The 24,187-nt window shown below is 45.1% G+C and overlaps 1 protein-coding gene across 1 annotated transcript in view; it reads right to left on the bottom strand.

The window, feature by feature from the left end:
- The window catches only part of RBM17 (RNA binding motif protein 17), a 60,117-nt gene extending 38,142 nt beyond the window's left edge, over window positions 1-21,975 (bottom strand). Inside the window, exons 1-3 of the mRNA XM_088468719.1 lie at window positions 21,794-21,975; window positions 18,414-18,553; window positions 9,015-9,125 (exon numbers count right to left, since the gene is read on the bottom strand). Coding sequence (XP_088324845.1) covers window positions 9,015-9,125; window positions 18,414-18,536 — 234 coding nt within the window. The 5' untranslated portion in view covers window positions 18,537-18,553; window positions 21,794-21,975. The remainder of the gene's footprint in view (window positions 1-9,014; window positions 9,126-18,413; window positions 18,554-21,793) is intronic.
- Between the last annotated feature and the right edge of the window lie 2,212 nt (window positions 21,976-24,187).

The following is a 24,187-nucleotide window of genomic DNA, read 5'->3' as shown; positions in this document are numbered from 1 at the left end:
GTCTCATAGTATCACATAATAAAGAAGGAAGAGCTCCAAACATTGGTTGGCTCAATGCCACGTCGCTGTGCTGCTGTCTTGAAAAATAAAGGATACCCAACGAAAAACTGATAGGACAGTAATCATAAGTACACAGGGATTTTCACCCTAAGTAGTGTTTTCACTGCATAAGTTCCCTTGTAATGCAAATATTTGACCTATGTTTATTGTGCTGAAATCAGCATTAAATTTTCTTTCATTTGATATATGAATCATTTCACTGCATGAAGTGTAACAGTTTTTATAAGCATTCGAAGTTGAAAAACATTAAAATTTCAAAAAGTGTCTGCAATTTTGGACACCACTGTATGCTAGACAAAGCAATACAATAAAATAGTACAAAAATGTGTATAAGGGTAAAAGAATGTGCACTACAAAAACAGCCAAGCAGGTTTATGGGTAACACAAGACAGGCTGTATAAGCCAAAGTCACAATGTAGATCTAGGGGTCATGAGATGTCAGGTATAATTAGATGAACAAGACACAGCAAATAATAATAATCAGTAGTGTAGTGACATAAATATGTTGAAGCCAAGAACATATTTAGGACATCTCGATATAGAGGGCACTCACCAGGTTTTCTTGAAAAGAAGCAATAGACATTTTAATCTTTCAAGGCTTACATATAGATCACATCGACGTTTCGGTCCCAAAAGACCTTCGTCAAGAATTCCAACAGCTCAGCATGCTCAGACACAGGTACCAGATGCTGCTTTTTGGAAACTGGTGGTGGTAGTGTCATGGCGTGGGCATGTATGGCTGCCAATGGAACTGGTTCCCTTGTATTTATTGATGATGTGACTGCTGACAAAAGCAGCAGAATGAATTCTGAATGTTTCGGGCAATATTATATGCTCATATTCAGTCAAATGCTTCAGAACTCATTGGACGGCACTTCACAGTGCAGATGGACAATGACCCGAAGCATACTGCAAAAGCAACCAAAGAGTTTTTTAAGGCTAAGAAGTGGAATGTTATGCAATGGCCAAGTCAATCCCCTGACCTGAATCCGATTGAGCATGCATTTCACTTGATGAAGACAAAACTGAAGGGAAAATGCCCCAAGAACAAGCAGGAACTGAACACATTTGCAGTAGAGGCCTGGCAGAGCATCACCAGGGATGAAACCCAGCGTCTGGTGATGTCTATGCGTTCCAGACTTCAGGCTGTAATTGCCTGCAAAGGATTTGCAACAAAGTATTAAAAAGTGAAAGTTAGATTTAGGATTGTTTAGTTTGTCCCATTACTTTTGGCCCCTTAAAAAGTGGGAGGCACATATAGAAACCGTTGTAATTCCTACACCGTTCACCTGATTTGGATGTAATTACCTCAAATTAAATTTGAAAGTCTGCAGTTAAAGCACATCTTGTTTGTTTCATTTCAAATCCATTGTGGTGGTGAATAGAGGCCAAAATATGAAAATTCTGTCAATGTCCCAATATATATGCACCTGACTGTCTGTATGTATGTATATATCTATATATATCTCTCTATCAGGAGTTGCAAGCACAAAGGTAGCAGAGTACTTGTTGTGGAGAAAGACAATTACTAGAGCTGAGCGCAGTATATTCTATGTCAAACTATAAACCTTATGGTACAGTATTAAAAGATGCTGTTCGTACTTGAGATGTCCTAGGTGTACTAAAGCAATATGTTTGCCTTGGCAAGTATTGGAAGGTAATGGGGATAAAAAAAAAAAAAAACAATCAAATTGAGTTATTGAATAATCAATGCACTAATGTCTATGTTTGTCATGCCGTCGACAGGGTGAGAAGTATGGAAATAAATTCTTTCAATTAGAGAGAAAGAAATTATTTTACTGATACAAAGACAATTTCCATCATAGGTACACTTTAACTGTGAGAGACATAATCAGAACAAAAAATTCCGGAAATCACATTGTATGATTTTGAAACAATTTATTTGTATATTCTTGCATAAATAAAAAAATATTTGGACACCTACCAACCAGCAAGAATTCTGGCTTTCACAGACCTGTTACTTCTTCTTTAGGAAGCTCATCTATCCTCCACTCGTTACCTGTATTAATGGCACCTGTTTGAACTAGTTAACTGTATAAAAGGCACCAGTCCACACCCTCAAACAGTCAGACTGCAACCTCTCCACCATGGGCAAGACCAGAGAGCTAAGGACACCAGGGACAAAATTGTAGACCTGCACAAGGCTGGGATGAGCTACTCGACAATAGGTGAGAAGAGATCAACTGTTGGTGCAATTATTAAAAAATTGAAGAAATACAAGATCACTGACAATCTCCCTCGACCAAGGCTCTATGCAAAATCTCACCTCGTGGGGTATCAATGATCTTGAGAACGATGAGGGATCAGCCCAGAAATACGCGGGGGGGACCTGGTCAATGACCTCAAGACAGCTGGGACCACAGTCACAAAGGTGTCTAGTAACACACTACGTCGTCATGGATTCAAATCCTGCAGCGCCCGAAGGGTCCCCCTGCTTAAGCCAGTACATGTCCAGGCCCGTCTAAAGTTTGCCCGTGACCATCTGGATGATCCAGAGGAGGATTGGGAGAATGTCATGTTGTCAGACGTGACCAAAATAAAACTTTTTAGTATAAACTCCACACGCCGTGTTTGGAGGGAGAAGAATGATAAGTGGCATCCCAAAAACACCATACCCACTGTGAAGCATGGGGGTGGAAACCTGCTTTGGGGATGCTTTTCTGCAAAGGGGACAGGAAAACTGATCCGTATTACGGAGAGGATGAATGGGGCCATGTATCGTGACATTTTGGGGAAAAACCTCCTTCCCTCAGTAAGAGCATTGAAAATGCAACGTGACTGGGTCTTCCAGCATGACAATGACCCCAAACACACCGCCTGGGCAACTAAGGAGCGGCTCTGTAAGAAGCATTTCAAGGTCCTGGATTGGGCTAGCCAGTCTTCAGACCTCAACCCAATAGAAAATCTGTGGGGGGAGTTGAAAGTCTGTGTTGCCCGGCAACAGCCCCAAAACATGACACATCTAGAGAAGATCTGCATTGTAGAGTGGGCCAAAATACCTGCTGCAGTGTGTGCAAATTTGTTCAAGAACTACAGGAAACATTTGACCTCTGTAATTGCCAACTGAGGTTACTTTACAAAGTATTGAGTTTAACTTTTTGATTGTCCAAATATTTATTTTCCGCAAGTATATACAAATAAATTAAAAAATCATACAATGCGATTTCTGGAATTTTTTGTTCTGATTCTGTCTCTCACAGTTAAAGTATACCTATGATGGAAATTACAGACCTCTCTCTCATCTTTTGAAGTGCAACAACTTGCACAATCGGTGGCTGTCCAAATACTTTTTTGCCCCACTGTATGTATAGGTATAATGCCAAAATGTGCATACTATCAAAAAGTAAAACAAGAGAAATCCAAACATACAAAACTGCACAGGCACCAGGAGTAAACAGCGCATTTGAGATTCACCCTTCAATTACCGGTCTCATCCGTACTACCTTCCTCGAGGAGAACACCCCAGGTTACTAGCGCTATATACAGTCAGGTCCATAAATATTGGGACATTGACAGAATTTTCATATTTTGGCCTCTATTCACCACCACAATAGCTTTGAAATGAAACAAACAAGATGTGATTTAACTGCAGACTTTCAGATTTAATTTGAGGGTAATTACATCCAAATCAGGTGAACGGTGTAGGAATTACAACGGTTTCTATATGTGCCTCCCACTTTTTAAGGGGCCAAAAGTAATGGGACAAACTAAACAATCCTAAATCTAACTTTCACTTTCTAATACTTTGTTGCAAATCCTTTGCAGGCAATTACAGCCTGAAGTCTGGAACGCATAGACATCACCAGACGCTGGGTTTCATCCCTGGTGATGCTCTGGCAGGCCTCTACTGCAAATGTCTTCAGTTCCTGCTTGTTCTTGGGGCATTTTCCCTTCAGTTCTGTCTTCATCAAGTGAAATGCATGCTCAATTGGATTCAGATCAGGGGATTGACTTGGCCATTGCACAACATTCCACTTTTTAGCCTTAAAAAACTCTTTGGTTGCTTTTGCAGTATGCTTCGTGTCATTGTCCATCTGCACTGTGAAGCGCCGTCCAATGAGTTCTGAAGCATTTGACTGAATATGAGCATATAATATTGCCCGACACACTTCAGAATTCATTTTGCTGCTTTTGGCAGCAGTCACATCATCAACAAATACAAGGGAACCAGTTCCATTGGCAGCCATACATGCCCACGCCATGACACTACCACCACCATGCTTCACTGATGAGGTGGTATGTTTTGGATCATGAGCAGGTCCTTTCCTTCTCTTCTCTTCCCATCACTCTGGTACAAGTTGATCTTTGTCTCATCTGTCCATAGGATGTTATTCCAGTACTGTAATGGCTTTTTTAGATGTTGTTTGGCAAACTCTAATCTAGTCTTTTGTGGCTCACTAATGGTTTGCATCTTGTGGTGAACCCTCTATATTCATTCTTGTGAAGTCTTCTCTTGATTGTTGACTTTGACACATATACATCTAACTCCTGGAGAGTGTTCTTGATTTGGCCAACTGTTGTGAAAGGGTTTTTCTTCACCAGGGAAATAATTCTTTTGTCATCCACCACAGTTGCTTTCCGTGGTCTTCCGGGTCTTTTGGTGTTGCTGAGCTCTCTGGTGCATTCTTTCTTTTTAAGAATGTTCCAAACAGTTGATTTGGCCACACCTAATGTTTTTTCTATCTCTCTGATGGGTTTGTTTTGATTTTTCAGCCTAATGATGGCTTGCTTCTCTGATAGTGACAGCTCTTTGGATCTCATATTGAGAGTTGACAGCAACTGATTCCAAATGCAAATGTCACACCTAGAATCAACTCCAGACCTTTTACCTGCTTAATTGATAATGAAATAACGAGGGAATAGCCCACACCGGTCCAAGAAATAGCTTTTGAGTTGATAGTCCCATTACTTTTGGCCCCTTAAAAAGTGGGAGGCACATATTGAAACTGTTGTAATTCCTACACCGTTCACCCAATTTGGATGTAATTACCCTCAAATTAAATCTGAAAGTCTGCAGTTAAAGCACATCTTAGTTGTTTCATTTCAAAACCATTGTGGTGGTGAATAGAGGCCAAAATCTGAACATTCTGTCAATGTCCCAATATTTATGGACCTGACTATATGTACTGTTCATCAACAGCAGGACGCCGATGATATCTCCATCACCTCGTACACATTATTTCTCCTCAAACCCAAGTCCTTTACTGTTAAGCAAATTGACTCATCAGACTCATTGGAACTTATTAGGAGACAAAGCAACATTGAACTATTTTCCTTAAAGCATTTTCGTATGTTTGGATATCTCCTATTTTACTTTTTGATAGTATGCATATTTTGGCATTATACCTACCACATATGTTATTAAGGATTGTTCATTTATTTGATTCATTATTTGTCTTTGTATCAGTAAAATAAATTTTCTCGCTCTCTAATTGAAAGAATTTATTTCCATACTTCTCACCCTGTCAACAGCAGGACAAACATAGACATTAGTGCATTGATTATTCAATAACTCAGTTTGATTGTTTTTTTTTATCCCCATTAACTTCCAATATTTGCCAAGGCAAACATATTGCTTTAGTACACCTAGGACATCTCAAGTACGAACAGCACCTCTGTACCATAAGGTTTATAGTTTGACAGAGACATAATTACTATAGCTGAGCGCCGTATATTCTCTCTCAATTTAACTACTTTATAATAGAGTCAGCTATTATCTTTTATACTGCAGCTCGCCAGAACTTAACTCAATCTCAGAGCGCAGGTATCCCCCCCCCTTTTCTATATACTTGTTGTGGAGCACATGCTGGGAGCATAGAGCTAGTGTAATGAGCAGGGGTCACCATCAGTGGCTGCAGTGTAGTAGTAGAGGCAATATGAAGGGTGCAGATGCATGACTAATGGAGGAAAACTTCAAGTCTGTATCTGCAGGAATGACTGCCTCAATGTATATATGTATATCTGTTCATTACAGTCTGTATGCAGGTCTATATCATTGTGTCTGTTTGTTCCAAGTTGGGCAAGGACTACTGAACCGATATTCATGAAAACTGCATCATTTTGTAGTGCAAAATCCAACAAAGAACCTGCAATTTGTGTCAGCTCAAACCGTCAAGTTAAAGCTATACATCATCAATGCAAGAGATCGGTGTGGCACCGTGTACGTAGCCTGTAAGGGGTGGGGGAAGAGGTGCATTGGGCCTGCATCACATGAATAGGATAGGCTACATAGCACAGGGCACACAGTGACATTGATGTGAGTGGTGGATGCAGGCGCTGCTGCCACCAGTCTGTATAGCGCTGCTGGTCACATGGGCCACTCCCATGACAAGGCCCCTATGCAAAGCAATACAACTAGAACACCTCAAATAAAATAAATAAAAAATGTTGGCAGAAGCCATTTCATTGTGGGCAAAACTTCTTTTGTAGAGTACTCCAGCCAGGAACATACAAAGAAATGGATAGGGGATATACCACAGCATGTTATTAGGTTACCTGTTGCAGATAAATAAAGTAAATTACATTGCACCCGCTAAATTTTCTGTTTACAAAAAATTAGGTTATCCACATTAAAGTGACTGTGGCGGAGAGGAACAAGAATCAGCCGTCTTGGTCAAAGACATTTAAGCCAATATCATGATTATTGCTAAGTAGACCCTAAAATCATGGATGTAAGACACTGCTGGGCAGAAGGGGAAATGGATGGCTGATTGGTGTTCCTTTTGGGTTAATGAATATAATGTGAAGAGCAAACACACTAAAGAAAAAAAAGCAAAAACTTTGTGGCAAATTATTATATCAGATCCAGATTTAAAAAGTTTTCATAATACCAGTCTGATGCCCAGCTACACAAGGGGTAAAAGCTTTAAGGATTTAGTGGTAAAAACCGACATTAATGCTTTTCTAAAATATACCCAAGAACTTTCTGAGCCCTAATAGCGGCTGTTTCAAATGTTTGGGCTGTACCACCTGCTCGTATATACGAGTACAGGGGATGCAATTGTGCACCCTTACTCCGGGAAAAGATTCCAAATAAGATGGCCCCTAACATGCAGTTCTAGCTATGTTATCTATGCAATCTTCTGCCTATGTGGCCTATATTATGTAGGAAAAATGGAGTGTCAATTTAACATCAGCATGGCACACCACCATTCTGCAATATGGGCGGGCTTACAGTCTGGAACAAGCGAGCAACCGGTGGCTCAACATTTTGTCTTATTCAATCATAGTATGGTCACCTTAAAATATAAAATCATAGATCACGTACCTATATCTATTCAAGGTGGTGACAGGGCGAAAAAATTGTTATCTTGAATCCAGATGGATTGTCCATCTAAATTATCTTGTCCCACGTGGATTAAATTAATCCCTTGGTTTAATTATATATAGAACCCTTTAGTGCGGTGATGCAGATTAGAGGTTTTAGATCATTTAAACAAGATGGTATTTTCATTTGACCACTAGATGGTGGTGTTGTGTACATTTTGGATTTTTCCTGCACTATATGTTCTGTGAATTATTTATACGAGTATTTGAGTTAGGAATCCGAGGGCTTTTATAACTTTCTTTGTTTATGGGTCTGTTTATATTTACTAGTATTTTATTCAATTTTAATTTTATTTGCACTGATGCACTAGGCAACCTATTAGGGGATACGTTTTTTAACGTGCAGGCATAAACCCTGTATATGCATTGAATTGATGTTCACATTTACCAGCTTTTACTGGTCCATAGATTGCACAGACATTGTACAAGCTGTTTATAGCAGTTATATTAATATGTTGTAGGTGGTGCTTTTTTAGATGTGTAATAACAATGTTTATCTTTGTGCAGCGTGCTGCCATGGTCCTGGGGCCAGACTGAATGACATCACTTCCGGTGCAACGATGTTGCCGCGTCCGGAAGCGCTCTGCCAGGAGGGCCGGCCAGCGGGACCGGGACACTCTCTGGGGGATGGGGATAGGTGTGTTTTCACACTATATATATTTGCAATATTGTCACAGTGTGGTGTTAGTTGTCCTGAGGAAGGGGATACAGTCCCCGAAACGTAGACCTTCTATAAAACACCCTGGCTTAAGGTTTCAACGTTTTCAATACTCCGAGTGCCGCCTCTTCTTTGCTATATACAGTATATATCCCTTCCCTGCCTTAAATTTTTATTGCTCCTTCCCCCAATTGCTCCTCTGTCTCCCAGGTGGAGTTTCCATGGATTATCCTGTGAGGGAGGGAGCCATATGAATGCAAGGCAGACAAGCTCCGGTACACTCAGATGGAGTTATATATGACAAGCCTTTAAGGATTTTTTTTTTTAATTTTCTGCTACCTGAATAGCAGAAAACGTTAAGCACTGTAGAGAGCTTTGGATTGCTCTCTACAGTGCGACGTAGTACGAATCAGGCATAAACGGAGCAGATAACTGTGTTAATTTCTCCATCATCCCATTCCTACATACCTGGGATAATTACATCATGGGAAACTTTAGTTTCCGCATGATTTAAGTGAAATTTTGCATGATAATTAGGCCCCTATGTCCAGGACTGTCAGATGACTCACAGAGAAAAACAGTGTTACACATATAGGCAGATTCAATTATACTCAAGCAGCTGGCATATTGGGCTATTACCACAGCCAGATCTCCTCGCATCTCCATAGGCTGGGAGCAGAAATCACCTCTCCAAAGCAATTCCAGTGGCAGCTTGCCCATAACTGAATCTGCCCCCATGGGTGGTTATCAAGCTTAATACTTTGAATGTTTAAGAAACAAAAAAAGAAGAAATCCCTGGAATAAAATCATAACATTGTGTCAATTCTTTACTTAGAAAGGAAACTAGTGGTACTGGTACAAATGACAACAACAGATTCCAGCATATAAATGGGATATTTTATTTAACTTTCCATAGCCATGCTTCATACTAATACAATAATAAATGTACCTTAACTGCAGCAGCCACGTGTGGAGGAGTATCAATGACTTGGCGATCCTCACTGCCTCGCTTAAGGTCTATTACAGGTGCAAGTACGGTACTCTGTTTCGTCTTGTGTGTCTGTATCAAATAAAGAAACAACTGTTTGAATAGTCTTAATTGCCCCAAAACCATCAAAAGACCAGGACGTATTTATTTTAAAAACAATCTGCTGAATCTGTTTCATCAATATTTCCCAAAGACAACTTAACAAGGGAGTAGACAGATAGGTCTAGGTTTTGTTTGATATAATATGGACTTGCAAGAGTTAATTATGTATGAAAATAAAACCAAAAAGTAATCATAAAACCTATAATATCCCCAAAATGTCATTAGTGCACTGCAAGTAGTTGGTATCACCTCTGTTAAATGAATTAAATACTTTCAAGTTTACCACTAAAATAATAAGTTAAATAATAACATAGGGGACGATACAATTCAGCGGGAATTGAATAGCGCCGGGATAGACCTTCATTGTCGGAGAAGCAGTTAAGTCGGAGAATGCCGGTTCTCGCTGTTTAACCTGGGTGTTTAGTCGCAAGAACAGGCATAAAGTGCCGGCTGCGAGCGCCGCGCTAAGCCGGAAAACAGCCTTGTGGCCGGCAATTTAGTTGGATTTCTCCAACTAAAATCATTAGTCGGACTAAATTTAGTCAATTTAATCACTTCCATAGTGGGATATTTAGTATCAATATTATAATTTTTAGTTTACTAATCTCTACATTAAAAAAATAAATAAAAAAACACTACAGATATGTCCTCATACACCTATCCTATTTTGTGCGGGATGCTACTTAGATGCTCCACTAGGGGTAGCAATTCCCGTGCTTGTGTAGTTTTCTGAATTTTGTATTTCAATTCACAAATACTGTACTAAACACTGTATTTAGGACCAGTATTTTTGATGCAAAATAACTAGTATAATGTGGCAGATTAGGTATGATAATATGAGATATGGTAAGAACTTACCCTTGTTATCTCTATTTCTACGAAGTCCATAGGGTTCCACAGGATACCTTGGGGTATAGGTGTGACGTCAGTCGCAGGGCACCAAAGAGTTAAGCTTTCAGCCTCCCAGGATGCACTAGGTCCCCCTCCTATACCCCGCCCCCGGGCCAAGGCACCTCAGTTAGTTACCAAGCCATAGGCCGGAGGAGGAGAAGGAAGAGAGAGAACAAAGATCTGGACACATACAAGAATCACATTCTCACCAGAGGGAGACGGAAAACCGGTGACCAGAGCAAAGCCCATCTGCAGCACAGGTGCGACAGGGCGGGAGTCCTGTGGAACCCTATGGACTTCGTAGAAATAGAGATAACAAGGGTAAGTTCTTACCATATCTCATATTTTCTACTTCAGGGTCCATAGGGTATCCACAGGATACCTTGGGGATGTCCCAAAGCAGTATCCTTTAAGGGTGGGGACGCTCCTGTGCAGAAAGGAGAATCCGCCGCCCGAAGGAAGCATCCTGAGAGGCGAAGGTGTCAAACCTGTAATACCTCACGAAGGTATGGACAGAAGACCACGTAGCAGCCTTGCAGATCTGAACTGCCGAGGCACCACGTCGAGCTGCCCACGAAGGACCCACAGACCTAGTGGAATGAGCCTTCAGAGAAGGAGGGACCGGTAGGCCTTCATGAAGATAAGCTTCAGAAATAGCCATACGGATCCAGGCTGCCAAAGTTTGCTTTGAAGCAGGCCAACCCTTTTTACAGAAGCCATAGAGGACAACAAAGCGTCCGACTTCCTAAACAAAGAAGTGCGGTCAACATAAGTCCTTAAGGCCCGCACAACATCCAAAGAGGCCTCACCCACGGAAAGACCCGGTGAGTTAAAGGCCGGAACAACTATTTCCTCGTTAACATGAAACTGGGAAACAACTTTGGGAAGAAACTCGGGCCGAGTGCGGAGCACTGCCCTGTTCCCATGAAAAACCAAGAAAGGGGGTCTACAAGAAAGAGCCCCTAACTCAGAAACACGTCTGGCTGAAGCAACGGCCAGAAGGAAAACAGTCTTAGCTGTTAGCCATTTAATATCCACTGAGCCCAGTGGTTCAAACGGCGGTCCTTGGAGAGCCCTCAGGACCACAGCCAAATCCCAAGGCGCCACAGGTGGAACAAAGGGCGGCTGAATACGGAGAACACCTTGCATAAAGGTGCGCACATCCGGGATTGTAGCAATCCTACGGTGAAACCAGACAGATAGGGCCGAAACCTGTACCTTCAAAGAAGCAAGGCGAAGCCCATGATCTAGTCCCGCTTGCAGGAAGGCGAGAATCCGAGACAGACGAAACTCCCGCGGTGCATAACCTCTCGGTCGACACCACTGGAAGAACGTATGCCACACGCGATGGTATATCCTCGCGGAAGACGGTTTCCGAGCTCGTAACATGGTACGCACCACAGAGCTGGAAAACCCCCAGGACCTCAGCATGGCCGTCTCAACAGCCACGCCGCCAAAGACAGCCGAGTCAGGTCCGGGTGAAGACAAGGACCCTGAGACAGAAGGTCCGGTCGTAGCGGCAACCGCAGAGGACTGTCCACGGACAGACCCTGAAGGTCTGAGAACCAGTGCCGTCTGGGCCACGCGGGAGCTATCAACAGGAGCGTCCCTCCTTCCTGTTTGAATTTCCGGATTACCCGTGGAAGAAGGGAGACCGGAGGGAACAGGTATGCGAACCTGAACGTCCACCGGACGGACAGAGCATCCACCAGAGACGCCCCTTCGTCTCTTGTGCGAGACCCGTACACCGGCAACTTGTTGTTGTGGCGGGACGCCATGAGGTCGATTTCTGGAAGACCCCACCTGTCCACCAGTAGTTGAAAAACGTCCGGGTGCAGGGACCATTCCCCTGGATGAATGTCCTGGCGACTAAGAAAGTCCGCCTCCCAATTTAGCACTCCCGGGATGAAGACCGCTGATATGGCTGGAAGATTGCGCTCCGCCCAAACCAGGAAACCCGAGAGACCTCTACGAGAGCCGCCCGACTGCGAGTTCCTCCTTGCCTGTTTATGTAGGCCACGGTGGTAGCATTGTCCGACTGGACCTGCACCAGGTGACCCTGGAGAAACCGCTGTGCCTGCAGGAGAGCATTGAAGACCGCACGGAGTTCCAAGATATTTATTGGAAGCTCCGCTTCTGTCGGTGTCCACCTGCCCTGGAACAAGTGTGGACCCGAAACTGCTCCCCAGCCCCGAAGACTGGCGTCCGTTGTCAACAGGACCCAATTTGGAACCCAGAACGGACGTCCCTTGTTGAGGTGGGTCGTCTTTAACCACCACGCAAGGGACAGGCGAACCTCCGGGGTGAGCACAATCGTCTGGAACTTCAGAGACTGAGGCAGCCCGTTCCACTTGGACAGGATCAGGTGCTGCAGAGGTCTGGAGTGAAACTGGGCGTATTCCACCATGTCGAACACCGACACCATGGAGCCCAGTAACCTCATCGCCGAGTGTAAGGACACCCGGCGGCTGTGCAGACAACTGCGCACCCTTGACTGTAAAGCAGAGATCTTGTCCTCCGTCACGAAGATCCTTTGCTGTCCCGAGTCCAATAAGGCTCCAAGATGCAGAATCCTCCGAGACGGGATTAGAGTGGACTTCTGCCAGTTGATTAGCCAGCCGTGCCGTTGCAGCAGTGCAATGGTCAGGTCCAAGTGGTGTAACAGGAGCTCTGGAGATCCTGCCACCAATAACAGGTCGTCCAAGTACGGCAACATGCGGACTCCTTGCAGCCGCAGAGAAGCCGCCATGACCGCCATAGCGTCCTGTATGTCCAATGACACCATGTAGTCCCCAGGTTCCAGCGCCAGAATGATGGACCGTAGGGTCTCCATCCGAAACTTCGGGACCCGCAAAGACTTGTTGAGTGCTTTGAGGTTGAGAATCGGACGATATGACCCATTGGGTTTCTGTACCAAAAATAGATTTGAATAGAAACCCTGGCCCCTCTGGGAGAATGGAACAGGCACTATAACTCCAGCCTGGAGCATAGTGTGCAATACCTTCCGCAGCTCCGTAGCCTTGTTCCGGTCTGATGGTAGACCCGTGGTGAAGAATCGAGCCGGGTGTCTGTGCCGGAAGGAGAGGGCGTACCCGTGAGAGACCACCTCCAGAACCCAAGTGTCTGTCGTAGTGAACGACCAACACCGGGAGAACTGCAGCAGGCGGCCTCCCACCCTGGGATCCCCCAAGGGGAGACCCGGACCGTCAGGCCGCAGGCTTGTCATCTGGCTTGGGGGCCGGACGTCTGGTACTCCATGCCTGTTTCCGGGGCTTGACCGATTTCTTAGGGCCAGCCTGTCGAGGAAACGACTGTGGTTTGGGCCTGCCCTGGGCCCTAGATGACCGAAAGGACGATGGTCCAGAACCAGAAGGAGCAGCGGCCGACGGGAGACAAGCAGATTTGGCTGCCGCCAGCGTGGCCACAATCTTATCCAGATCCGGACCGAAGAGAACTTCTCCGGTAAACGGCAACGCTTCCAGACCTTTCTTGGATCTGCGTCCGCCTTCCAGGATCGCAGCCACAAGGTGCGACGAGCAGCTACCGCTGCTGAAGAAATTCTAGACACCAGAGTACTAATGTCTAGAACCGCCTCGTTGATGTAGGTGGCCGAATCACGGAGATTGCCAATCAACTCCGCCTGTTCGGCCGGACAGTCGGATTCAAAAGAAGCCTCTAATGAATCCGCCCAGCGCTCCATCGCTCTGGCAACCCAGCAAATGGCCATAGCCGGCCGTGCTGCCCCCCCTGCAAGGGAATAAGCGGACTTCAGGCAGATTTCTACCTTGCGGTCCGTAGCATCCTTAAGGGAGGACATGGATGGCATCGGCAATGTGGCACTACGGACAAGACGGGTCACGTGAGAATCCACCTGTGGAGGGGATTCACACTTAGCAAAATAATTATCCGCGAACGGATAAGCCACCGCCAGGCGTCTCTGCGGCTGGTATCTTTTGCCAGGTTGTTTCCACGCCTCCTCTAAATGGTCCACCAACTGACCCGAAAGAGGAAAGACTGTGGCATCGCCCTTCACATCTTTGAAAAAGGCATACTTAGATTTAGCCGCTGGGGGAACTTCGTCCTCAATCACCAAGGCTGTGCGGACCGCCCGAATAAGTCCAGGAATATATACTTTGGACTTAGCATCAGCGTCCTTAGTATGGAAAGGTTCCTGATCGTAAGGATCCAGAATCTCCCCATCATCAGACGTCCCTTCGTCATCCTCATAAGGAGCGGACAGAGACGCCACCGGCCTTTTATGAGGCCGCATCACAGACTCCCCTTGCAACACATCCGACAAGTGCTGTACAGAACTCGTCAGGGAGTTAACCCACGCTGGCTCCTGAGAACCCGGGAGCGGGGAAATAGGGAGACTGTGGGGTACCACCAATTGTCGTGGGAACCCCTGCATGGGTGACGACACCACAGACTGCTGGGACAAACCCATCGGAGTAAACGCGGGCTGCGGAGCTAACTGGCCCACTAAAGCTGTTAACGCCTGAGCGAAACAAGCCCAGGGCGGCTCCTGTACCGGTGCTGTAACCGTAATAGGCCGCGCCATGGACAAACACTGCCGGCAAAGGCCCTCCGCGCTACCCTCCCCCTCCGCTAACGGTACTTTGCACGTGGTACACTGTAGCCGGAGGGGAAAATCACTTTCAGACATTATGGCACCACGTATGTGACCTCTCTCACCAATTAAGTATTAAATAGGCGAGAGACCACCCTGCAGCACCGCACCGCAAGGGCTTTAGCAGAAAGAACAGGGACAGTAATAAAGCTGACAGTTTAGAGAAGAAAAGTTACAGGCAGCGCTAGCACAGTCACATACAATGCAGAGAAATAACAATTCCTGCACTAACAGCGCTGATCACTCAACTACACAGACACAGGGCCTGGTAGGACACAGCGCTGCATACACAGACCTGAGCCACAGCGGAGGAGAGGTATGCGGGGGGACCCAGACCACGATGCTTCCTTCCAGACTTCCAGCAGCGTTCACCATGCGTTGCAGAGAAGATGGCCGCCGAGGAGCAGAGAGAAGCTGGCCTGGGGGAGGAGCGCTGACACAGGACCAGTCAGCACAGTGCAGAGAGGGCTGTGTGCAGCGGGGGAGGCGCCGGCTGTGAGACAGGGAAGGCGCGCTCCCCTGGCATGCATTTAACCCCTGGGACGCCGCAGCGCTACCGCTCTGCTGCGGTCCGCTGTCCCAGGGGGTAGTGGAAGCGCAGGTTGGTCGCCTGGCTCCACGCTGCAGCCAGTCCCCAGGGAGCCCCCTGCCTGGGGACTTAGGACCATGTGATCAGCGGGGACCCACCGCGGGACCCCGCTGCTTACCTCTGTCCCCCTTGAATCCGGCCATGGTCCGGAGCATCTGGGGTCACCGCTAGCTGTGACCCCAGATGCCCACCAGCATCCCCGGATCAGTACCGGCGTTCTGGTACCGGCGGGGTGTAGGGAAGACAGCATGGACGTCAGGACTGACTGTCCATGCTGTTCATCCAGATGTGCAGCCACAGCTGCATGAAGAAAAAGCTTCAGGGGCTCTTCTAGCCCCCACTCCAACAGGTGCACCCGACTCCGGCCGGGCACCAAACTAAACTGAGGTGCCTTGGCCCGGGGGCGGGGTATAGGAGGGGGACCTAGTGCATCCTGGGAGGCTGAAAGCTTAACTCTTTGGTGCCCTGCGACTGACGTCACACCTATACCCCAAGGTATCCTGTGGATACCCTATGGACCCTGAAGTAGAAAATGCGTGGTGCAACTCACTCATACTGTATACAAGTAACTCACACCATGCAGAATTATGCTTAATCTACTACTTTATACCAATTCTTTGCAACAAAAAAATACAAATCCTAAACACAGCAAAATTCAGGTAAAAAATAAGTAACCTGTGTAAAAACACAAATAGAGGTCCTTTACTATGGGAGCTTTGTCTTTTTACCCTCATTACAGATGTGTACTCATACACTAAGCATCTTTACGCCTGCACGACTTAAACACTGAGAGGAGAAGCATGCTGTATTTTTCCTTTACATTTTGCATCCTAGTCACATCGCAGACACAGTGAAAAGCCGCTCACAGTGTACCAGAGATGCTGGGCTGCAGCTTTAACTACACAGCAAAGTCACAGATGAAGCACAATGCAACTGGTGTGAGGAAAAGCCATGGCTGCTAGCATTGGAGACCTTTTAGAAAGATTCGTACACAGATGTACAAATGTTAGATGCTAGCAATGACGATTTGTCGCTTTCAGTTGTATTATTTATACAAATAAGATACACATTTTGAGAGAAAAAGCTCATGGGTGGCTGAGTCGTCCGGGACCTGGCGTGCCAAGATGGGCATTTTGGTAGGACTGAAGCCACAGTATAATAAGGACAAATCTGTATCTACTTTTTCCTGAATTTAGCATCTTAAGTTGCTAATAGTCTACTGAGTACTTAGACTTAGTATAGTACATTAAGAATTTAAGACACATATTTAAAGAAAAAGTTGCATGGCGAGGCTAAAGTTGGGTACTAAGCGATATATCGGACTATATATCGTTCCAACACAGTCTGGCACTATATATCGGCCACATGGCTCAGTGTGTACACACTATTACGCATTCACGAGCGTTGTTGGTCACATCTTCTGATCTGCTGTGCATGCATGGCAGATCAGTCGTTCCGGCGGCAACACCATACCTCTGGATGCGATGGGGGATCACTATATCAAGCGGTCATACACCAGATCGTGCAGTGTGTACAGACCGCCCGATATATCGTGCTGTCACATCATCATTCACGTGACTGCACAACGGTGCTGTGTGTGTGATTTACCATGGACGAGAGTGGTGTATCCATCAGACAACTGCTCCACATGTGACTTAGACTAAGAGGTATAATTATTATAGTGCAGGTTTTTACAAGTGGTGTTGATGCACCAATCAGATTCTACTTCTCATTTATCTAGCACCTTCTAGACTAGGCATGTCAAACATGCGACCCGTGGGCAGCATGCGACCCGAATAAACATTTTATGCGGCCCGATAGTATGGGTCCAAATAAATATATAATACGGCCCAAACCCCTGCGACGATCGGAGCTCAGCTCCGAAATGGTAGGGTTTACTTTATTTAAAACTGGCAATGCTGGTCTCTGAAGCGATCAGAGATAAAAGAAGCCTCTGATCGCTTCAGAGGCCAGCGTTCCCAGTGATGTAGTGTGCGGGTGACATCACCTGCATCTCCTGCGATGAGATGAGCCTGCGCCTTCCGCTCCGGATCTAATTAGATACAGTCAGCATCTACGCGGGACGGTGGCAGCGATGACAGTATGGGCTGGAGTGGTGCCCAGCGGCCATCGTGAAGAAAGGTAAGTACTGCACAGGTGAATGGGGCATGTTCTATACTGGGAGGGAGCACAGCATAAGGGGCATTACTGGGGGCACAACATAAGGTGCACTACTATGGGCATTACCGGGGGCACAACATAAGGTGCGCTACTAGGGGCATTACATAAGCACTACTAGGGACATTACTGGGGGCACTGCATAATCTGCAGAACTTCAGGGGGCTTTGCATAAGGGGCTCTTATACAGGGGGGAATTGCATAAGAAGCACTACTACAGGAAGCACTGCATTGGTTTTTATTAATAATAAACCTTTCATAATTGATTATAAGACTTATAATTGTTGCGGCCCACACATTCTTAGACCTTGAATATTCGGCCCAGTAGGTATTTTGAGTTTGACATGCCTGTTCTAGACGAGAATAGCTAGAATCTGATTGGTTGCTATGGGCAACAACTCCACTTTTAAAAACCCGCACTTTAGTAAACATACCCCTAAGAATCGGAGGTCTTTGTTTACTATGCTCTAATTCACCAGCTGGACATGTGACCATATTATGATCATGTGATACAGCTCCGGGACTCGTTGGGGCAGGTACCTATATAGAGTGCTGTATATGTATCTGTTTATCTCTGTACAGTATATAAGTATATGGTTTATGTACCTACCTATCACCCCATACATGAGCTCACTGCACTGGTCACTCACTGCCAGTGCGAGGTCCCCGCCAGGCTACCGCTTCCCCACACCAGGTCTGTCAGCGCTGGCGACATGCTCTGTATACAAGCGCCGACCAAGCTCTATCCACCCCTACACTATCTCCTCTACACCACCTCCACAATTTCAGCAGAGGGGCTTGGAACTGGTTAGTGGTGGGGGGGCGGCAGAGTGATGCCTAGGGTGCCGAGATTCCTTGCACCGGCCCAGAGTACTAGCTATAATATATTGACATAACATGAAAGTGTTCAAGACACAATAGAAAGGACAACTCATAGAAGTGAGGAGTCACTAACTACCATTATGCTTACCTTTGATTGTGTTAGAGTTGCCTTTTTGACCTGCAGCTGTGACTGTAAAAGCTTGAAGTTTTTCGACCATCCTTCCGTTTTTGAGTCACTTGTCTCCACCCCTAAATCATCATATAAAGACATTTTTTCTCCCCTTCAACCTAAAAAATAAAAAACCATTAACATACATTTTGTCCACAGAATGTATATGAGTTTTCAGACCGCATCGTTTTACACTATGGGGAGCTCACTGAGAAGGTGACAGCTGGGAGATTGAAATCTACAGGGCAGGAACAATGACTTAAATACACACCCACTTGGACAGGTGCCCTCTAGGGTTGTCAACTCATGGGTTAACCGCAGATAAACTTTAACCATCAAGGGGGGGGGGTGTAAGCGCAAACTATCAGAGACAACATAGAGAGAAGCAAGAAACGATCGGTAGTAAACCCTAGTGCCTGCACATGTAGTACAGCCTTACTGTTCCCAGGACAGCTCCAGGCTTACAAGGCAGTAGATCTGACATACTGAGAAATTATCCAGTCCCACGAAATAAATTATAATAATAACAGTCCACAATTCAGTATATGGAAATTATCATGACACACCAGTAATATTGGAAAGGTAACCCAAGGTCTCCAGTTTTCCCCAGTTGGATAAAGGAGAAATCAGCATTGTTGGAAAATGTGAATATATACTTTAATAGGTTTTCCTGGGAATAGAGTTTGCGATTGGAAAGAACAATCTTAACATGTAGTCTATGCAAACTCTAGCATAACATGCCAATTTAAAATTATTATGACATTGTTTTCATTTTAAAAATATTCTTTGTCAATAAATAAAATGTCCTAAGATCTAGATTAAAAATGAGCAGTGTTAGACCTAAAGAGAAATTGTGTTGGGCAGTTGGTCAATACAGAGACATCTCCAGAGACTAATTTGTCAAATGTGAAAATTAGAAACAGTTGGTAACTAATAAGAATAAGGAATGTATACACAAAAGCCAAAATAAGTTACTTTTTAAAGAAAGAGCATTACAGGAATTGTGATGAAATCCCCAAAAGCAAAAGGAGTTTCCACCAAACTCCCTCAACCATCTCACAGCCCCAGACGAAAACTAGGGGTGGGCCATGAGCATGCATGAGAACCAATCACCAGCCACAATCATGAGATTGCTGCTTCATTTTCACACACCCCTCTGCCACCACTTTAAAGTGGTGAATAGGATTGATCTGCTGGATCTGTATTACAGCACCAGTTGATGCCTTTAAAAAACATCTGCATGGAGCAGTCCCCAAAGATCTGTCTGAGGGAGTAAAGGCGGCCATATACTGTGCAATTATCTGCACGACAGGTGGCGCTGGCCAGGCAACTGTGCCGGGAACATGGCGCCCTACATGCCTGCGTACACTGAGTAATGGTCGGGCCAGCCCTGTGCTCGGATCTGACAGTGGATATACTCACCATTGAACACCGAGTACAGATAATTGTTCTGTCTGATAGTGGGTTTTATCACAAGGTGTATGGTTGGCATATTAGAACAGCACTGACAGTGGAAATCCTTAAATCAAACACACTCGTATTTAACTTTAGTTTTTCAAGGGTTAAATGTATTTGCTCTAAACCTTGTTGTAAGTGAGGGGTAGGATACAGCCATGGCCAAAAGTTTTGAAAATGATTAGTTTTCACAAAGTTTGCTGCTTCAGTGTCTTTAGACCTTTTGTCAACTGTTACTATGGTATACTGAAGTAAAATTACAAGCATTTCATAAGTGTTGAAGGCTTTTATTGACAATTACATTACACTTATGCAAAGAGTCAATATTTGCAGTGTTGACCATTCTTTTTCAAGACTGCTGCAATTCGCCCTGGCATGCTGTCAATCAACTTCCAGGCCACCCATTCTTGTCTAATCAATTGGAGTTTGTGGGTTTTTGTATGTCCACCCGCCCCTTCAGGATTGACCACAAGTTCTCAATGGGATTAAGGTCTGGGGAGTTTCCTGGCCATGGACCCAAAATTTCAATGTTTTGTTCCCCGAGCCACTTAGTTATCACTTTTGCCTTCTGGCAAGGTGCTCCATCATGCTGGAAAAGGCATTGTTCGTCACCAAACTGTTCTTGGATGGTTGGGAGAAGTTGCTTTTGGAGGATGTTTTGGTACCATTCTTTATTCATGGCTGTCATGCCAACAGTAAAGCATCCTACATCCTGAGACCATTCATGTGTGGAGTTGCTTCTCAGCCAAGGGAATGGGCTCATTCACAATTTTGTAGAATGAGCCCATTTTGAAGAACACAGCCATGAATAAAGAATGGTACCAAAACATCCTCCAAAAGCAACTTCTCCCAACCATCCAAGAACAGTTTGGTGACGAACAATGCCTTTTCCAGCTTGATGGAGCACCTTGCCATAAGACAAAAGTGATAACTAAGTGGCTCGGGGAACAAAACATGTAAATATTGGGTCCATGGCCTGGAAACTCCCCAGACCTTAATCCCATTGAGAACTTGTGGTCAATCCTGAAGAGGCGGGTGGACAAACAAAAACCCACAAATTCTGACAAACTCCAAACATTGATTAGGCAAGAATGGGCGGCCATCAGCCAGTATGTGGCCCAGAATTTGATTGACAGCATGCCAGGGCGAATTGTAGAGGTCTTGAAAAAGAAGGGTCAACATTGCAAATATTGTCTCTTTGCATAAACTTAATGTAACTGTCAATAAAAGCCTTTGACACTTATGAAATGCTTGTAATATTCAGTATACCATAGTAACAGGTGACAAAAAGGTCTAAAAACACTGAAGCAGCAAACTTTGTGAAAACCAATACTTGTGCATTCTCAAAACTTTTGGCCATGGCTGTACAACTCATTATGTCCTTCAAATATTTAAACTACTTATTGATATTGGCAACTCTACCCCTTGAGGGAATGGATAGGTTTTATCAACAGTCACTATGTCGGAATGCAGGCACCATGATGCCGACACGATTAGCGTGCATATTCAGAGCATTTTAACCATATCAGCATTATAATGTTACATATACTGGTAAAACAGCATATTGAAAGTTGTAATGCTGAAACAGTTAAAATGATTAAAGGAGCATCAGATAGTGACAGAGTGACTGTCCTCAAACTAACTGCCCCCCACCCCAGGTGCTGTGCCTACCCCATCATCTGATATGATGACCAAATCCTTTTTGGACTGATGCAAATATTAAGCGGATCTCCACTGTAAAACCAGTCATTCAATTTCATTCAACCACTGAACAATTAAGGACTGTTGGACAGGAATTTAAAGCCCCAATAAGGCCGCAGTGCTGAGCCCTCGCTTATAAGCCATTGTAAAACCTATAGTAATAATATTACGCAAAAACAGGGACCCCACTCCTCAATGTTTACCTGCTGCCCGCAGATTCTGCTCCATAAAACTCCGGACCCGCTGCTAGTAGAGCGACAAACGTGTCGGTGTCTAACATGCGAGAATACAACGACTATAGTCACGTGACGAGTAATCAGAAACGAGGCTTGGAACGCACAACTCGGGCTTAGGACACGCAATATACGTAATTACATCCTAAGAACGTAAGTTAGTTTACGTAAAGAACGTGGTTCACGAAATAAACGTCCTGAGAGCCAGGCCATGCTGGTTGGGGATAGATCCCCTTCTGTTAATGTACCCTGACGTCATCACATTAGTATGGTGCTGGCACCTAGCTGTGGTTAGCGTTAGGATTAGCTTCTCTTGCGGTAGTGGTAGATCCCCTTCAGTATTTTGTACCCTGACGTAATCAGTTACTGTCCAACGTCATTCCTTACTATCCACGTGGGACATAGAGGGGGATACCCTTCTCTGGCAGTGTTCTAGCGTGTCTAATTGCAATTGTCTCCGATCATAAGAGTTGTACGTATGAAATATGGTATGGTTCATAAATCTATTGAAATGCACTGGCATCGCTCATGTTTGAACTGATAGATAATTGCTCGTAGAGCAATAACTTTGGCAGAGTAGGCAGGAAAGAAGTTGATGGGTGTTATTTAAAGGTGAGTGGAGGAGAGAGGATGGGAATGGAAAATGCGTGTAATGCAGGAGTGAAGGATGTTGTTATCCTAAATATAATACTGTAGACTGGAATTAGAGATAGATTTACAGATTGTTCAACAATGTGACAGTCATTTATCTTGAAAGCTTATGCTGGGCATACATGATCAAACCTCCCAACTGTCCCGCATTCCGCGGGACAGTCCCGTTTTTCTGTGACTATCCTGCTGTCCCACCCACGGGCCACAGTGTCCCGCGGTCTGGGGGAAACATATGCAGAGCAGCAGGTATGTAGAGCGAGAATAGATGCTGTGCACACATCTATTCACAGCACAGGGGCAGCCCAGCATCTCGGAGATGCTGGTCACGCCCCATTAGTGATGTAAACATGGGCGTGTCATCAGACCATGCCCCCTTTACGATCAGGCCATGCCCCTTTTCGGGCGCACGGAGGTCCCGACTCTGGGACTCTGAATGTTGAGAGGTATGCACTATACAATTATCTGTCCAATCTGGCTGATTGGAAGGAAAACCTGGTCACATACAGTATGGAAGCAAATGACAGTCGATCATATGGTTTTAAACACTGGAAAACGGACAAAAAACAATTGTTCAAATTGGTTAAATTCGTGTTTTTTAACCATTTTTACCTGTTTTCCAGCGTTTGTGAGCAAATGGTAGATTGCAGTTTGCTCCCATACATTACCAGGTTTTCATTCCAACCAGTCAGATTGGACAGATATCTGACAGATAATTGTATAGTGCAGTGGTTCCCAAACTGTGCGCCGCGGCACCCTGGGGTGCCACGGGACACTTGCAGGGGTGCCTCAGGTAGGTGGTCCAGCACCAAATCAAATTATTTATGGCCAATGTAATATAAATATGTGGGCAAACAAGCGCAAACCTGTCCACCACCACATAACGGAATTTAAGGATGACAGGTCAGCACAATTTACTTCACTTTACTACTTCACTACATTTTTTTTCTGGATTTCTCAATAGCAAACTTTTGCCTTACAATTCTGATGCACTAGGGTGACGCGATGCATTTTCAACAACCCTCCTATGTAATTTAATTTCCCCTCACCAAAAACCCCTTCCCTTGTAAGTATATGTTTCTAGCTGCTCCTTAGCTCATACACAAGTAGTGGGTGAAGTAGTAAATGTTCCTGGCCATTACACATGCTGCTTTTCTCGGTCTGTGATGACTTCTCTGTAGCACTCTGCTGAAAGTAAATCAGGGACATCAACATAGGGTTAAAACAATTTAAATAAAATAAATACACACCAACACCCCTAATTTAACATTTTATTATACAGCTGGGACCTGATTCTGAGCAGGATGCTGTGGCGATATGCACGCAGTTGGCCAATGTTTTAAGTACTGTGCATGTGTCTGAGTCACACTGCATGTGTCCCAAAGGTATACAATCGGGAAGCCAGCTGCCTTAATACCGGCATTTCCCCGACGCCGGGCGCTGTGAGCGGACAGCCGTGGGGGGGGTGTTAGGTTTAGGCCACCCGGGGGGACTTAGGGTTAGGCACCCCCCCCGGGAGGGTTAGGCTAGGGGGAGGGATGGTTAGGGTTAGGCACCCCCCCCGGGGGACTTAGGTTTAGGCAGCGGGGAAGGGGGGGGTTAGGGTTAGGCACTTAGAGGGGGGATTAGGGTTTGGCACTTGGGGGGGAGGTTAGGGTTAGGCACCCCTAAGGAGGGTTAGGGGGTTAGGTTAGAGAATACTTACCTATCCATGAT

This window comes from Taudactylus pleione, unplaced genomic scaffold, assembly GCF_031769625.1.
Source record: "Taudactylus pleione unplaced genomic scaffold, aTauple2 ptg000086l, whole genome shotgun sequence".
In the NCBI taxonomy this organism is placed as follows: domain Eukaryota; kingdom Metazoa; phylum Chordata; class Amphibia; order Anura; family Myobatrachidae; genus Taudactylus; species Taudactylus pleione.
The sequence above is the reverse complement of the archived record's forward strand: the minus strand, read 5'-3'. Positions and strand labels throughout refer to the sequence as shown.